A 16,067-nucleotide genomic window follows, 5' to 3' on the forward strand; every position below is an offset into this window, starting at 1 on the left:
GGAGGTAGATGTATATGTGTCAAAGTCAACAATCAAGAGAAGACTTCACAAGAGTGAATATAGAGGGTTCACCACAAGATGTAAACCATTGGTGAGCCACAAAAACAGGAAGACCAGATTAGAGTTTGCCAAACAACATCTAAAAAAGCCATTACAGTTCTGGAACAACATCCTATGGACAGATGAGACAAAGATCAACTTGTACCAGAGTGATGGGAAGAGAAGAGAAGGAAAGGAGCTGCTCATGATCCAAAACATACCACCTCATCAGTGAAGCATGGTTGTGGTAATGTCATGGCGTGGGCATGTATGGCTGCCAAAGGAACTGGTTCCCTTGTATTTATTGATGATGTGACTGCTGACAAAAGCAGCAGAATGAATTCTGAAGTGTTTCAGGCAATATTATATGCTCATATTCAGTCAAATGCTTTAGAACTCATTGGACGGCGCTTCACAGTGCAGATGGACAATGACCCGAAGCATACTGCAAAAGCAACCAAAGAGTTTTTTAAGGCTAAAAAGTGGAATGTTATGCAATGGCCAAGTCAATCCCCTGACCTGAATCCGATTGAGCATGCATTTCACTTTATGAAGACAAAACTGAAGGCAAAATGCCCCAAGAACAAGCAGGAACTGAAGACATTTGCAGTAGAGGCCTGGCAGAGCATCACCAGGGATGAAACCCAGCGTCTGGTGATGTCTATGCGAACCAGACTTCAGGCTGTAATTGCCTGCAAAGGATTTGCAACAAAGTATTAAAAAGTGAAAGTTAGATTTAGGATTGTTTAGTTTGTCCCATTACTTTTGGCCCCTTAAAAAGTGGGAGGCACATATAGAAACCATTGTAATTCCTACACCGTTCACCTGATTTGGATGTAATTACCCTCAAATTAAATCTGAAAGTCTGAAGTTAAATCACATCTTGTTTGTTTCATTTCAAAGCCATTGTGGTGGTGAATAGAGGCCAAAATCTGAAAATTCTGTCAATGTCCCAATATTTATGGACCTGACATTATGTTAGTGAAGCTTTGTAGAAGTATTTAATATTCGATTTGATAAAATACAAGCATTATAGTGACCGACAGAGCGGAGCACCAGTAGAAGAATATCTTAAGAGTCTAGCCACTGCAATCAAAATAGATTGTATGGATGAAAGTATGGTTAGGAGAAGGCCAGTAAATAGTCCATGCAAGATTATGCATCCAGAATGACCCCTAGGGGTATATTTACTAAAGTGCAGATTTTTAGAAGTGGAGTTGTTGTCATTTAACTAGCACCTTCTAGAAGATAATAGCTAAAATCTAATTGGTTGCTATGGGCAACAACTCCACTTCTAAAAACCTCCTCTTATATATAGTAACTATACCCCCTAAAGAAACAGCTTGAGAAGTAGGGTTTATTGTAATGTTGTCAACACAGACAGAGATAGGCTGCTTCTGTTAAGTGGTGGGAATCAGATCTCTTTTTGTCTACACTAGACCAACCCAACTGTCCAACTTCTTTGTCTAATTAAAAGGTACTCCATACAGGTTTGGTATGGGATCCAGGGGGTCGGGATGCCGCCGGTCAGAATACAGACAACGGCATCCCGACAGTCAATCCCAACAGCTTTACTTAAGTAACCTAACACTAAACCTCACTCCCCAGGGCCTAACCCTAATCTCCCCCACTAGTGCCTAAACATAACCTCCCCCTCCCCGCACCCTAATTCTAACCCTCCCCCCTTAGTGCCTAGCCCTAACCCTCCCCCTAGTTTCTAATCCTAAACCTAACCCTCCCCCTAACCTCGATACTTACCTTCGGGATGCCGGTGGTCGGGATTCCGGAGCTGGGATCCAGACACTGCATTACAGAGCTTTCCACACTCTCTCGTTACACAGCAGTGCTTGCCATCCTCCACCCTCTGCATGGTGGTGCTTGTCACACTCCCCTCTCCTTGCACAGTGGCACTTACTTGCAAACCCCCCCCTCCTTGTACAGGAGTACTTGACACAATTTCTCCCCCTCCTCAGAGTGGGGCACTTAACGGATGTCATTAATGCTCTGGTCACTGATATTTTCTCCTCCCTGCACCTCGGCCAACCCCCATGGAAGAGTCGGCCTTGATTTGAATCCAAGATGGCCCATGTGAAACTGCTCTATCCAGATAAAGCAGTTTAGCATCGCCCATCCTGGATTCAAAAGAAAGCTGACTCTTGAAGTGTCACATGTTCTCCCCCTGCTGCCCAGCAGAGTCTGCCGCCACTGAGAGTAGGTGTATACCTCCCAACTGTCCCGCTTTCAGGCACTGTCTCGACGTCCCACCAGTGGGCTGCAGTGTCCAGTGGTGGGGGGAAGTTGGGGGGAGAACGGTCACAGCTGCTTTGCATGCGCATGTCATCTGTTTACATCGTGGGGAGAGCCATGGGGGCAGCCCAGCAGTTCTGGAAGTGCTAGACACTCCCAGATAGTAGAAAACGGGTGCGTCCCACGACCGTTTTGGGCGAGTGAAATATTGAACATATTCACCATCAAAACAAATTAATTATCACTGTCCAGGCTATGCATATAAAAGAGTAAGGAATGTGCTGAGGGCATAATCATCTACCAGTATAAGAGCCAGCACCAATGGCAGATTTTGCCTAGGGGCTGCGAGGCTGCACTCTCTACACTGTGACTGGCATTGGCTTCCTATTGGAAGTGCCATCTGCCAGTCAGATACACAACAGGGGGTGGGGCAGGCCGGCGCAACCCACTCAGCAAAGCCTGTACTGCAGGGAGGCGCCGGGCTGGAGAGGCGCTCTCCCTGCAGCTGCTGCAGTTGTTGCTGCTGCCGGCTGTATGACAGGCAGCCGCATCCTGCAGGGAAGCTTGGCTGAGCCTGAGCGGCTCTTCTTCACACAGTCCCACCCCCCCGCTTCTTCCCCTCCTCCCGCTATGTTGCACCTGACGTGTCAAATTGAATGTTTGGCAGAGGTAGGGTCAGGAAGAGCGGCTGAGTCTGAGGGGTTCTTCTCTTAACCACAGTCCTATGGTAGGTGCATCAGGCGGCCCAAGATTCCCGATGGGACTATGGGGCCGTAGCCACCTGATGCACGTGGCACCACCTCCAGTAGCATGTCACCCTCATGAGAGGCTGCCTGCCAGTCAGCGGCCCGCCCGCAGAGGAGCACTGAGCTACTGACATCAGTAAGAACAGGCTGTTCTCTTGTGAGTCAGAGCTCCTGCCTACTCCAGTCCCCACTCAGACAGCTTTCATGCAGAGCAGTCAGCGTCCGGATGCTGGAAAACAGCCATCTGACTAAGGCAGAGCTTCTGAGCCAAGCCTGAAGTTGTAGGCGGAGCTGTGCTTGTGGCTCCGCCCACAACACGCCCCCAGTATGGAGGCACTGATCTCTAATCTTTATGTTCTTCAAGGCTCAGCAGCACGGCTGATCTCCTGCACCCTGCAATAGTGAGGAGGGGGGGATCTGAGTAAGGGGGCATATATGTGTGTGCGAAGGGAGGGGAGCTCTGTTAAGGGGAGGAGCTGTGTGTGTGGGAATTGGTTTGTATAAGGAGGGGAGATATGTGTGTGTGAAGTGGGGGATCTGACTAAGGGGAGGATTTTAGTGAGTGAGGAAAGGTGTGTGTGTGTGTCTGAGTGAGGAAAGCTGTGTGTGTGTGTGAGGGGATGTCTGAGTGGGGAAAGCTGTGCGTGTGAGTGTGATGCGGTAGCTGAGTAGGGAAGGGGAGCTGAGAGAGGAAGAGAGCTGTGGGTGGGTCCGAGTGAGACCTGAGCTGTTTAAGGGTAGATGAACTGAGGGGGAATGTTGAGGGGAGGGGGTACTAAGTGAGGGGGGAGCATTGTGTGTTTGAGGGAGGAGAGCTGTGTGAGGGGGGAGCGCTGTGTGAGAATTTTATATGCTGTATGAATTTAAATATACATTATTTATGGAGCTCCTGGGCAGTATTTTCGTAGGGCCCTGTGGAGTCACAGACAATAACAAAGAGGGAGGAGTTGGCAGCGGTCTCCTCCCATCATCACCCCCAGATACTTATTTTTCCCACCTCTGAGGTGGGTCCCACTTACCACCCTGGCCTTGACGTCAGCTGGCCCAGGTTGCACGAAGGATAGAACATGGTGGCTGTGTCTCTGCTGCTGAGGGGAGGCCTGAGCCAGGTACTGCTGCTGAGAGCCTGTGTCCCAGGACCCATGACTGGGAGGAGCCTGAGTGGTGAGTCTGGTGAGGACATGTCTTACAGCTCTGATGCAACACATGCCAATAAGGGACACTACTATGGCAGGTGTATAAGGGCACAACTGTGGCATAATGTGAATAAGGGGCACTATTGTTAAGCATAACGTGAAAAAATGGCACTACTGAGTGTCGAGACATGAATAAGGGACACTACCTATATAGTGTGTAATGTGAACTAGGGGCACTATGTGCGTTGTAATGTGATTAAGATCGTGCTACTGTGTGGTGTAATTTTAGTTGGAATATTACACTGGTGGAGTTGCGCTAATTGGACTTGTAATTACAAATAAATACTTAACGTGGCAGAAATGAATTCAAGACACCAAATAAATCTAACATATATTTAATAAACACACAATAAGCATGTCAATAGTGGCATACAAATGACATATAACAATCACCTTAATATTGTAAAAGTCTATACAGACTATCATGCATTACCATGGAACTTCTTAATTCTTAATAAAAACCTGCATAACTGGCAAGTTTACTAAAGGAAGAAAAAAAACAAAAAATATATATATAAAAATTGTATATTTCATATATAATGTGACCAATCTTGATCTGACAGTTCTCACCCGATCAAAGTCCACATGTGAGAGTCCTAATATCCCCTTGATTCTACCTCCGGGTTTTAAACAAGGGGTAACGCTGAAATGATTCCCAAAGATGTAGTAAACAGTATAATGTTATTTAGGAAACATGGACTTCACGCTAATTTGAAGCGTACGTATAATCCACCTGTATATCCTGAAGAGGTGTAGCGGTTATTGGTATCTCCTACCGCCTGGCCAATGGACAAGGTTATTTAGGCATTACCTATCTCCTTGCATCTATCCTGTGTATCTGTGGGGGTCATTCAGACCCGCTCGTGAGTGCAGGACGCTCGCAAGCGGGTCAATGTTCCCCATCTGCGCAAACGCACGATGGAGGGAGCTCCGTCGTACGCATGCACGAGACCTGGCGAGCGACGGGCTCTCCATCGCTCCGGGTCTCGCACCAAAGGGGGCGTGCTGTCGATGTTGATTGACAGCACGCCCCCTTTGGTGGGCGTGCCTGCCAGATGGAGGCGTTCCCATGGGAACGCCTACCGTCTGAAGCCGGCCCCACTGACATCACTAGTGATGTCAGTGGGAGTGATTTTGGCTCTGATCGAGCCAAAATCACTCCAGGGCTTGCGGCAGCAAGACCCTACCGCAAGGTCTCCATCGCAAGCCCGATGGTCGCGATGGTCAAGACCAGCGCGACCATCATCATGGACGCTCGCATATGCTGTGGGTGGTCACCCACAGCTATGCGAGCGGCCAGGAGGCCGTTCCATTTTCATGGAGGAGGGCACTGATTCAGAGCGAGCGCTCTGGTCAGAGCGTTCGGCTCTGAATCATGCCCTAAGAAGTTCCATGGTAATGCATGATAGTCTGTATAGACTTTTACAATATTAAGGTGATTGTTATGTCATTTGTATACCACTATTGACATGCTTATTGTGTGTTTATTAAATATATGTTAAATTTATTTGGTGTCTTGAATTAATTTCTGCCACGTTAAGTATTTATTTGTAATTACAAGTCCAATTAGCGTAACTCCACCAGTGTAATATTTATGTTTGGGATCATCAGTAGGTGATCGTTTATTGGGTTTACACAGACCCATAGGAGTTTGCAGCTGTGGTCTATTCTTTAATTGTAGTTTATTAGCGCCAGGCTGTCATTTGGTGGGACATAATAGTAATTTTAATTGGGGTATACCCCTTCTTTGTAGGACCACACCCCTTTTTGCTAGCACTGTCCCTTTATAAAAAATGGGAGTGAGGGAAAAAAATTTATAATTTGCAGGCGGGCGCCGAAAACCCTAGCACCGGCCCTGGGGAGGGGTCTCCTCCCCCTGGCACTGCCAGTCCATCCTGCTATTGCAGATAGTGGCTTCCAGGAGGAAGCCACTACTCTGTCTTTCAGCCAACCCTACCCGGCTCCTAGGGGCTGCAGACGATGCAGCCCTTTGGAAGCCGGGACAAATGTGCATGCACGGCTCCCCGCCGCTAGTATGCATGCGCTGGTCCTGTCGCCTGTCACAATGATTTTTCAGGCGCCAAGACCTGTCCAGTAGCTACGCTGGTGGCCCCCCACCTCTAAGATGGTAGGAGCCGCCTCTGGACAGAACAATGTAGTCTAGATAGCAAAAGATGCATTTTTTTTTACAAACATTTCAATATATCTACTGGAAGTGGTCCTGTGGTTTACAAGAGATAACAGCAACTGTGATAACTGATAACAAGAGATAACTGGCAGCTATGGGTTTAGAGTAGAACAAGGTGCTGACATCTAAATAGGAGTTTGAAGCTCAGTCATAACGTTAAGTTTTGTCCAGAAAAAACTTTTTGGGCCATCTGCTCGAATTTGCTGCTTTGCGCATGTTTGCGTGCTCCGGTTTATTGGGTAATTCTATTGTAAAAAAAGCATGATAACATATTCGCCCGATAATTCTTGCATTGGAGACTGGCGAAAAATTCAGGTGAAAATGGGGAAATCAGCCTGTACCCCCCAAAAAGGTATAAGGTACTCAAAAGTAGAGATTTTGCACAATTTATCACCTACTCAGAGATGGTGAAAAGTAGTTTGCGCTAACTCCTATACAGTTTTCGTATATGTGATAAACCGCAGCTAACAGGATTTCACGATAACCATTTTTCCCGAGAAAGTTCTCAGATGTGAAAACTTATCAGGGAAATGCCGTTGTCACAGCTAATTGGATATGGTTGTTGATGAGAGTTCTAGTCTGTTACTTGAGAAAAAATGCAACCTTTTAAGTTGTATCCACTATGATAAATGTATAAATCATCCATTTAACTAAGGGCTCATAGCCGCTGGCATTAAATGCATTTTACACAAATGTGGAGTGTTTGTAAAATACATGTTAACAGGTCTAGTTCTAGAAATGGATGTTTATTGTTTTACAAAACATAATTAGTCATATGGAAAAACATAACGCAGTAAAAAAATGATCTCAGATTTTCCTTCAAATTCTGTAAATGAAGAATAATGTTAATCTGTCACCAAGCAAACATGCCAACATGTGGATATTCATAAGAATAGGACTGTTACTTACCTGATGAGAACACATTGGCTGTCATGGCGCTTCCATAGGCAATGATAACATTCATTGGCCACAGCGAAGATGTGCGGAGGTATTTCTCCCATGTGGTGCCTGCTGTACAGCTCCACTGTGTTATGGTCATACAAACCGGGAATCAACTTGTATGGGTTGACAGAAGCAAGGATGGAGCCAATGTATGTCTAAAATAAAGTACAGAATGACAACATCACTAACACTGAAGTAGCATGTTACAGTAGGCATGTGGTTTTCACCAGGTGTCAGGTTTTTAGGGTCTCTTTTCATGGCTTTTTCATGGGAGTTGTGATCTGAAATAACTGACAGCTATAACATGATACAGACATGACAAACACATATCAGGATAGGGAAAGATTTTCCCTTCATCCTCCCCACAGTGTTGGCGTGGTTGTGGATAGGAGGGTGACTTTATTCACATATGGTGGACTTGTCCAAAAATTACCCCTTAGTGGGCATAGGTCAAGAACCTCTTGGGGGATATATTGAAAACTCCAGTTCCTCTGAGTCCCTGGATGGCTTTCTTGTGACATCCGGTGTCTGGGTTTAGTAAGTCCTCCAATAAACTCATTCTCAATGTTCTCCATGCAGCCAGATGCTCCCTAGACATATTTTGGAAGCAATCTTCCATCCCACCCATGCACTTGGTTAAAACCAAAGTTTGGTTTATTGGGAGCATGGAGAAGATTACTTCTTCCCTCCATGATAAAATGGACAAGTCTGAACAAATCAGGATAGGGAAAGTACAGTAAATCATAAGAAAAGAGACACACAGTAACACAATGGTAAACTTTGCTCCCACATAGTGCTAGGTTATGGGTTCAATTCCTGGGTCCTATCAATAGTTTGCATGTCCTCCAAAGTTGTAACCTGGAAGTTTATTTGGCTGTTGACATAACTCTAGGGTGTGTGGTAAGGAATATCCGTTATAAGATCCACTGGCACAGGGACTGATGTGAAAGAGTATTATCTGTAAGGCGCTGCATAATATATAGGTGCTATGTAAATAAGGTAATAACTCAATGCTACATAATGATATTTTATAGCTGAGAAATCAAATACAAGTACAAATGTGTTGCTCTTTGCATAATCCATAATGATGTGCATTTTCTGAACATAGTATGTTCTGCGTCTTTGCAATAGGTCATCGAATAATACACAAGAGATGCTGCAGCCGTGTGCATTTTTATGGTCACAAAATGCCTCAGTGACTTATAATATCCTTATCATTTATAGCAGGGGTACAATATCCTATAAATAACACATATATCCAATTCATTGTAACATTAGTTACTACATTTCCTAATAAAAGCCACTAACTTATAAATTGTCTGACATTATTAATAGTAAGTGCCAGTGACACAAAATAATAGGTATAAGCAAAGCCGTAACAGGGCACAGTGGCTTCCTGTGCCAGCCATGCCCACTGAGTGTGCTACATCTTGACGTTGTATGCTTTACGTCATGACAGGACGCTCTGCAGGTGCATTTGTCGTTCCAGATATCCTGCTAGCCAGGAGCAAGGGCCGGGGGAGGGGGGGGGGGTTTACTCTGTGAGATGGCACCGGTTGCCTATAGCTAGTTACAGCTCTAGATATATCTTATGTACAAAGTTGTAGATTCAGTATAACGGAATGTGGTGGAATAATAGCCGTGGCAGCCTATATCAGTTCCTTTACACGGATTTGCAATGTAGCACATAGATGTACAAATACTGGTCCGCATGTCCCAGAGGTCAGTGTACGCAGGCTTTGTAGTTTTGTTGTTCAATTTTTAGCGGTGCAAATAATACAATAATTAAAAAAGGATACTCGCCGCAGTTAACTTGCAAGGCGCATCAAGAGGGGCTATCTGGGGCCTAGAGAAAAGGAGTATGAGAACATATCTGTACTTGCAAATAAAGACCAGGTATTTACTGGTCAGCAAGATATAGGAATCTCAGAAAGTGCCCATTTTTTAAATCAATACATCATGGAACCAATTCTTACATAGCTTCCATTATGAGTCTATAATCTTATAAAGTAAAACTTTCTTCAGTTATATAATTAATCACAGTAAAGGGCCCTATCCATTAGCAGAAGTTTTTCTGAACGATGAAAGACAAAAGATATCCCTTGAAAATTCCGGTGGCTGTGCTGAAAGATATCTGTCATGTACATGACAGATTTTGGCAAACGATGAACGATATCGCATGACATCATTCAGGGAGTGGATTTATTTACTCTGCAGCGCGCTGTAGCTGCTGCTAATAACTTTCGTCGTTCACCGCATATAAACTGCCAGATATTTCTAATATCTGGCAGCGATATGCGATAATTGACCAACATGTTGGAGAGATGAAAGATTCAATTGATCGGCAGCGGGAGTGCGCATCTGTCATCGTTCAGGGGGCCTATCCATAGCAGATAAATTGAATGATTGAACAATATATCGTTCTATCGTTCAATTTATCTGCTAATGGATAGGCCCCTTAAGACTTACACAGGAGCTCCCTGGTGATGCCTCTTTGTGGGAATTATTTAGTTGTTTGTGTTCCTTCTATTATATCATTGCCCAATCCATAGCGATATGAGCACATCTCTAAATACAATATATCAGCCTTTAGCATGCTGTTCACATGTATTTATAATAAACTTTTCTGCATGCTCAGATGTTAGTTCCCTTTTTCCCCTAGGCTATTTTTGCTATGTCTACTAGTAATTAAAATGATCATGCGTTTTTCATGCTGGCAGGCGCGTGCTCCAATGTACCAGTTCCCTACAAACAGAGGCCCTGATTCAGAGCCGGACGCAAGTCACTGCTCGTTCGCTCCGAGCGATGTTTGCCCAACTGCGCATGCGTACGGATCATTATACGCATGCGCGAACAACTCAGTGCGGCCGAAATTCATGTGCTCGCAAAATAGCGAATGCCTGATAATTTGAGTGACAGAAAGAGGCGTATGTGGGTGGTAACAGGGGAAGGTGGTAACAGGGGAAGGTGCTTGAAAACGGGGAGTGGAGATCCGATCGCAGGCGTGCTTAAAGGTCAAAACGGGCGTTTTATGGGTGTGCATATTTAAAACAGCAGCGTCATTGACCACGTCACTGGGTTATTTTAGAGCCAGAACTGCTCGCAAAATTGTGGTAGCAAACACCAGCCCCAAGAATAGCGAGCAGTTCATACCCTGGTCGATGTACTCGATTAATCTAATAAATAGCGGACATGACGTAGGATGCGAGCGGCCAGGGGGCGTATTTTTTCAAAAAACGAACGCAAGTTTTGTTCGCTCGTTCAGACATAGAGGAGTGAACAGACCGCAAACAGCGAACGGTTCATTTGAATAGCCACCCCTTGTTTTAGAACGAACGACCGCAAATAGCGAGTGGCTCTGAATGAGGGCCAGAATAAGTATAATTATATTCAAGCTAAGTACAATAAAATGAAATGTTGAATAACAGGCACTTAGAGAACCTCTTAACTCCAAAAATTACATTTAGGGCATACCTCCCATGAGAAATTGTGACAAAATAAACCCCAACCCTAATCTGCAGGAAATCCATTTCAATCGGCCTAAACACCACCCAAGCTGCCATAAATATCCAATTTTGATCCAAACTCCACGCCTTTCTATGTTCAGGAGTCGGGACTTTCCCATCAAAATCTGGATAGTTGAGAGAAATGATTTAGGGATATGAAACATGAAAGTAAAATATATTGTTCAGTGTTAATATGATATTGATCAGTCGGACATGCTGGATTGTCCAGCATGTCCGTCCGATGCAATATTTTTAAAGTTAAAAGTCTGACGCATCGGGCAATATATGCCCAGCCACAGACGACCAACAAACATTTCCCCTGTTCCTTCACAGGGAAGGAATGAGTAAATGTCTCCTCCCCAGGAGAGGAACACGGATATCGTGGCCAATACACTGTGAGATATCTGTGGGAATTAGCAGGTCGGTACAGAGGAGCAGGGATAACTACGTGGGGAGCCCAGCCCGCCCCCTAAGCTGTCAGCAGCATCTTCTCTCCGGGCTACTCCTAAAGAGGAGTTGACCAGTATCTTCAAGTATGGGGCCATATTCAATTAGCCATGATAAGGCATTTTCGTCGAAAAGTTTTTCGCCGGTGACGTAATGTCGCCAGGCGGTGCAAAAAGTCTGCGCCTCCGAATGCAGGCGAAAAAAAAAGTGCAGAATTAGGGGTTTGGGGTGCAAAGTTGTGGGAACACCCCTGCAGCCTTGGGACAGTCCCCCAAAGGTAAACTGCATAAAAAAAAGTTTAAAAAATACTTTAAATCACCCCCAAAAAGTACTTTTGTTTTGGGGGCGAAAAAGTCAAAAGTTGGGGGACAAACTTAAAAACTAGCGAAATAGACTCCAGGGGGTCCCCCAAGTATGCCCAAGCTGTTTTTTTGATTGCAGGTGCTTGCTGAAGATACGTTTTAAAAAATGTTAAAACCTCACTTTAGCAATTTTTAACCATGCTTGCACCCATTTTCATGTACCCCAAATTTGCTGGGACTACTTATTTTAAAAAAAAAAAATAAAACCTGCTAAATGCTATTCTTCACCACTTGTGCAAAGAAGCTAAATAGCAGCTATTGAGAGCATTTCAGCACACCAAATACCTTCAGCAGGGCTATTCGGGGGTATCCATAGTGATCCCCCATGTCAGTGCATCTTTTGGGGGATGTCAGGCTGATTTCCCTAAATCTGACAGCACTTTTCGCCTGTTTGAGTTTCGCCGGGATGCGTTTTCGCGTCCTTTGGAATTGAATAGGGTGAAAAACGGCCACGCGCACGGAAAGTGTTTTCCCCTAAAACACGCTATGTAGGCTTGAAGAAAAGGATGGGACTTTTCACGGCTAATTGAATATGCCACATGGTCTGATACAAGTTTAAACGCTGAGAATGTTATTCCTGCACCTATGTATGAATCAACCAATCCAAATTGTGCATTTCTGCAAGTATGTCAAGCTGTCAGTCACTGTCTACCTGTTTAGTTGGAGAAGATCTTCCCCTCTAACATGACAGCGCACTGCAGAGGATGACAGAGCTACATTGACATATTTGGGGTGGGATGTATAATTATCGCAAAAATAGTCTGCAATAAAAAGCTGTCCCAGCTTGTACAGACTTCGGGGGTTTATGAAACAGGAGTACAAATGTGCATATCCAGCCACTGGAAAAAGGAGAGGGATTCAGCAATTTTTTTTGCCTATAGGCTTCCATAGGCAATTATTATTATCCTTTATTTATATGGCGCCACAAGAGTTCCGCAGTGCCTCACAAAGTGCATAAACAAATGAGCAAACACAAAAACAGAGACTTACAGTACAAAACAATAGAACAATGCAGGACAAGGAGATAGTTAATATACATTACAGCAATAGCAGTCATAACACACAAAAAAAAGCAGCACGTCAGCTACCAAGGTGCCCTTGAAGCAAGTTTGGAGTACATGATCGTATGAGTGAGGGAAGCAGAAGCACATGAGGGAAGAGGGCCCTGCTCATGAGAACTTACATTCTAAAGGGGAGTGGCAGACAGACAGGGGTGACACAGATGGGGTAGACAGGAAGCAGCATGGAGCAGCAGGCTAGGATGAGAGCTGCATGGCTTTGATGAAGTAGTGAGTTTTGAAAGCCCATTTGAAAATTTGTAGAGAGGTGGAGAGTCTGATAGGGAGAGGAAGAGAATTCCATAGGTAAGAAACAGCATGGGTAAAATCTTGGAGGCGGGAGTGGGAGGAAGTAATCAGTTGGCAGGAGAGGCGGCGTGCATTTGTTGAGTGAAGTGGGTGGGCAGGAGTGTGAATTGTGATGAAATCAGAGATGTAAATGGGAGAGGATTGGGTGAAGGCTTTGTAAATGTGTGTAAGAACCTTGAATTGGGTTCTGAATGGAAAGGGGAGCCTGGGTAGAGCTTGTAGGAGAGAGGAGGCAGATGTAGGACATTTGGAGAGGAAGATGAGCTGAGCAGCAGCATTGAAGACAGATTGGAGTGGAGAGAGGTGGGAGTCAGGGAGGTCAGATAGGAGTAGGTTACAATAGTCTAATCTGGAGATGACCAGTGAGTGTATGAGGGCCTTAGTTGCCTCCAGGGTGAGAAAGGGTCTGATCCTGGAAATATTTTTGAGATGGAAGCGGAAGGACTTGTGAGAAGTACTGAATGTGTGGTTTGAAGGAGAGGGAAGAATCTAAGATAACTCCAAGACAGCACGTTTGGGGGCTAGAGGAGATAGTTGTTTCGTTAATAGATAATGAAATTGTGGGAATTAAGGTTATGCGTGAGGGTGGGAAGATGATCAGCTCAGTCTTAGACGTGTTAAATTTAAGAAAGGGCTGGGAAATCAAGGAAGAGATAGCAGAGAGGCAATTGGAGATACGGGTGAGGAGAGAGGGGGAGAGGTCAGGGGAGGAAAGGTAGATCTTAGTATCATCAGCATAGAGATGATATTGGATGCCAAAAGAGCTGATGAGTTTACCTAAAGAAGATGTATAGAGGGAAAATAGCAGAGGACCAAGAACAGAACCTTGGGGAACACCTACAGTTAGTGGAAACGGGTGGAAAGAGGAGATATGAGAGAAGACAGAGAACGAGCGGTCAGAGAGGTAGGAAGACAGCGAGGAGAGGTCTATCAAGTAGACCAAGTGAGTGAAGGAACTGCATGAGGAGAGGGTGGTCAAAAGCAGCAGAGAAGTCAAGGAGAATGAGCAGAGAGTAGTGGCCCTTGGATTTGGCAGTAAGGAGGTCATTGCTGACTTTTTCAGTGGAGAGAATGGAAACCAGACTGAAGTGGGTCAAGCAGGGAGTGGGAGGAAAGAAAGGTAGTAAGACGCATGTATTCAATATGCTGAAGGAGCTTGGAGGCAAACGGGAGGAGAGAGATAGGTAGGTAGTTAGAGAGAGGCAATGCCATGTGGAATCCATTTGTATTACTTTCTCATCTATAAAGTGTTATAAATGTTTCCAATATCAGTGTACAAATTGAATATTTCTATAATACTGCTATACTGCCTACTTTCCCAGTATGTAACGTACTGGAGAAGAATAACAATATATTACTTTTTGAAGGAAATGTACTTTTATGAAGATGGTTTATTATTAGGCCAAAAAGAAGCATATTTTACTAAGGCTCAGAGCAGTCATTAGTCCAGCATCGTGTAGATGCTCAGATCATATGAAACATTTTCTGACCACGAACGGGCTTGACTTTGCATCAGACTGAGAACTCTACATTAATATATGTTCTGAAAGGGAAGAAAAAACATTCCAATATCCAAAACAAGCGAACAGCAACATTTCCATAGATACTGTGTTTTTTTACATTTCTGCTGAGGACTAAATCAGTCCCATTTCTGCTTGGGATTCTCTTACTTCCCTCATCTGGTTGTTAGCTGTTATTTCCTTTGATGTGAAAACTTGAGTGCAGCAGCAAATGTCTTTCTATTTATGAAACTGTTTTCTGTCCAGTCCAAGCCACAAACTGAGATTTCAAAACTTTCACATTTCAAAACTGGATGCTGGGAACTACCACTGTGCTTAACTGTAGTTCAGTTGCTCTCTGTGGGTCAACCATTAAAGCACTGCAGACAGCAAGTTACAGAGGAAGATCATTTGCTTCACAACACTTGCTGCTAAAACTAATGCTAGTAGTTGCATCATTTAAACATTATGTACCACACTGTAAATATGTTGGTGATGTACTAGTCAAATCATTATTAGACAATAACATACCTGTATAAAACAAAATGTTTCATAAATAAAACTGCAGTGTTTAATTGGAATAACATGAATATTATTAAACAAAGAATAAGCCATGACTGCATTGTTTTAAGAAGACAGAATTACAATTTATAAGAATATATAAGTTAGTTTGAAATTGGTTTCTATAAATATTTATACACATATCCATTCTGCCATGGATGATATGTAGTCCACCTGGTAGGGGAATGTAACATGACAGGATATCATCAAGGGAAGTTTTAAACATACTTAATGGAAGGTGAAAGTGCACCAATGAGAAGAGTATAAAAAAAATATGCCCAAAGAAAAATTAGTTTTATCAATTTATAGAACTACTTTATACAGAGGTGCAGAAACTACGTACCGGTGGGATCAAGGGGATCTGGACTTTACTATACTCAGTATGCAGGTCGTGGCCCTCTATCTGGAATCCTAGTATGACGTGCTAGCAAGTACAGATGAGGAATATCAAGTTCTGGCACAGGTGTAGCTGGAACATGATACAAGGGAGCAAGCTGGAGAATAGTCAGGTTGGCCATTGGTGAGAGCACGTGAGAGCAATACAGAAGGAAGGTGAAATACTAGCCGAGGGTCAGAACCAGGAAATCACTAGAAATGGTATGAGAGGGGCAGGCAGGAAGGAACGTCAGAGAAGCCGGGTCAGAACTACATAGACTAACAGTAAATAGCAAGACACTATGGGGGATGGAGTACAGGAGGGGAGCCAAATACTCTGGCAGTGACACTGACTGAAATAGAATAGGCTTCTTTGTTTGAATATATGGCAACAGTCTGATGACAGTGGTCACATGATTGCAACTACAGACTAGGAAGCCGCATGTCTACTCTTTAAAGCGCAGCAGGACACCAACTTGAGGAGAGGGTGAATAGCCAGGCACCGGTCACTCATTCTATGAAGAGGAGTGGAGCATCTGACCAGGTGAGAGAATGGCAGTTTGGGACATAATGCAGCTCTGTTCCCAAAATA

At 44.2% G+C, this 16,067-nt stretch overlaps 1 protein-coding gene across 1 annotated transcript in view; it reads right to left on the reverse strand.

Annotated features, from left to right (window-relative positions):
* MYO10 (myosin X) overlaps positions 1-16,067 on the reverse strand; it is a 293,546-nt gene that overhangs the window by 155,718 nt on the left and 121,761 nt on the right. The window contains exon 4 of the mRNA XM_088459632.1: positions 7,326-7,513. Within this exon, the coding sequence (XP_088315758.1) occupies positions 7,326-7,513 (188 nt within the window). The remainder of the gene's footprint in view (positions 1-7,325; positions 7,514-16,067) is intronic.

The sequence above is a fragment of the Taudactylus pleione genome, unplaced genomic scaffold (assembly GCF_031769625.1).
Source record: "Taudactylus pleione unplaced genomic scaffold, aTauple2 ptg000917l, whole genome shotgun sequence".
Classification (NCBI taxonomy): Eukaryota; Metazoa; Chordata; class Amphibia; order Anura; family Myobatrachidae; genus Taudactylus; species Taudactylus pleione.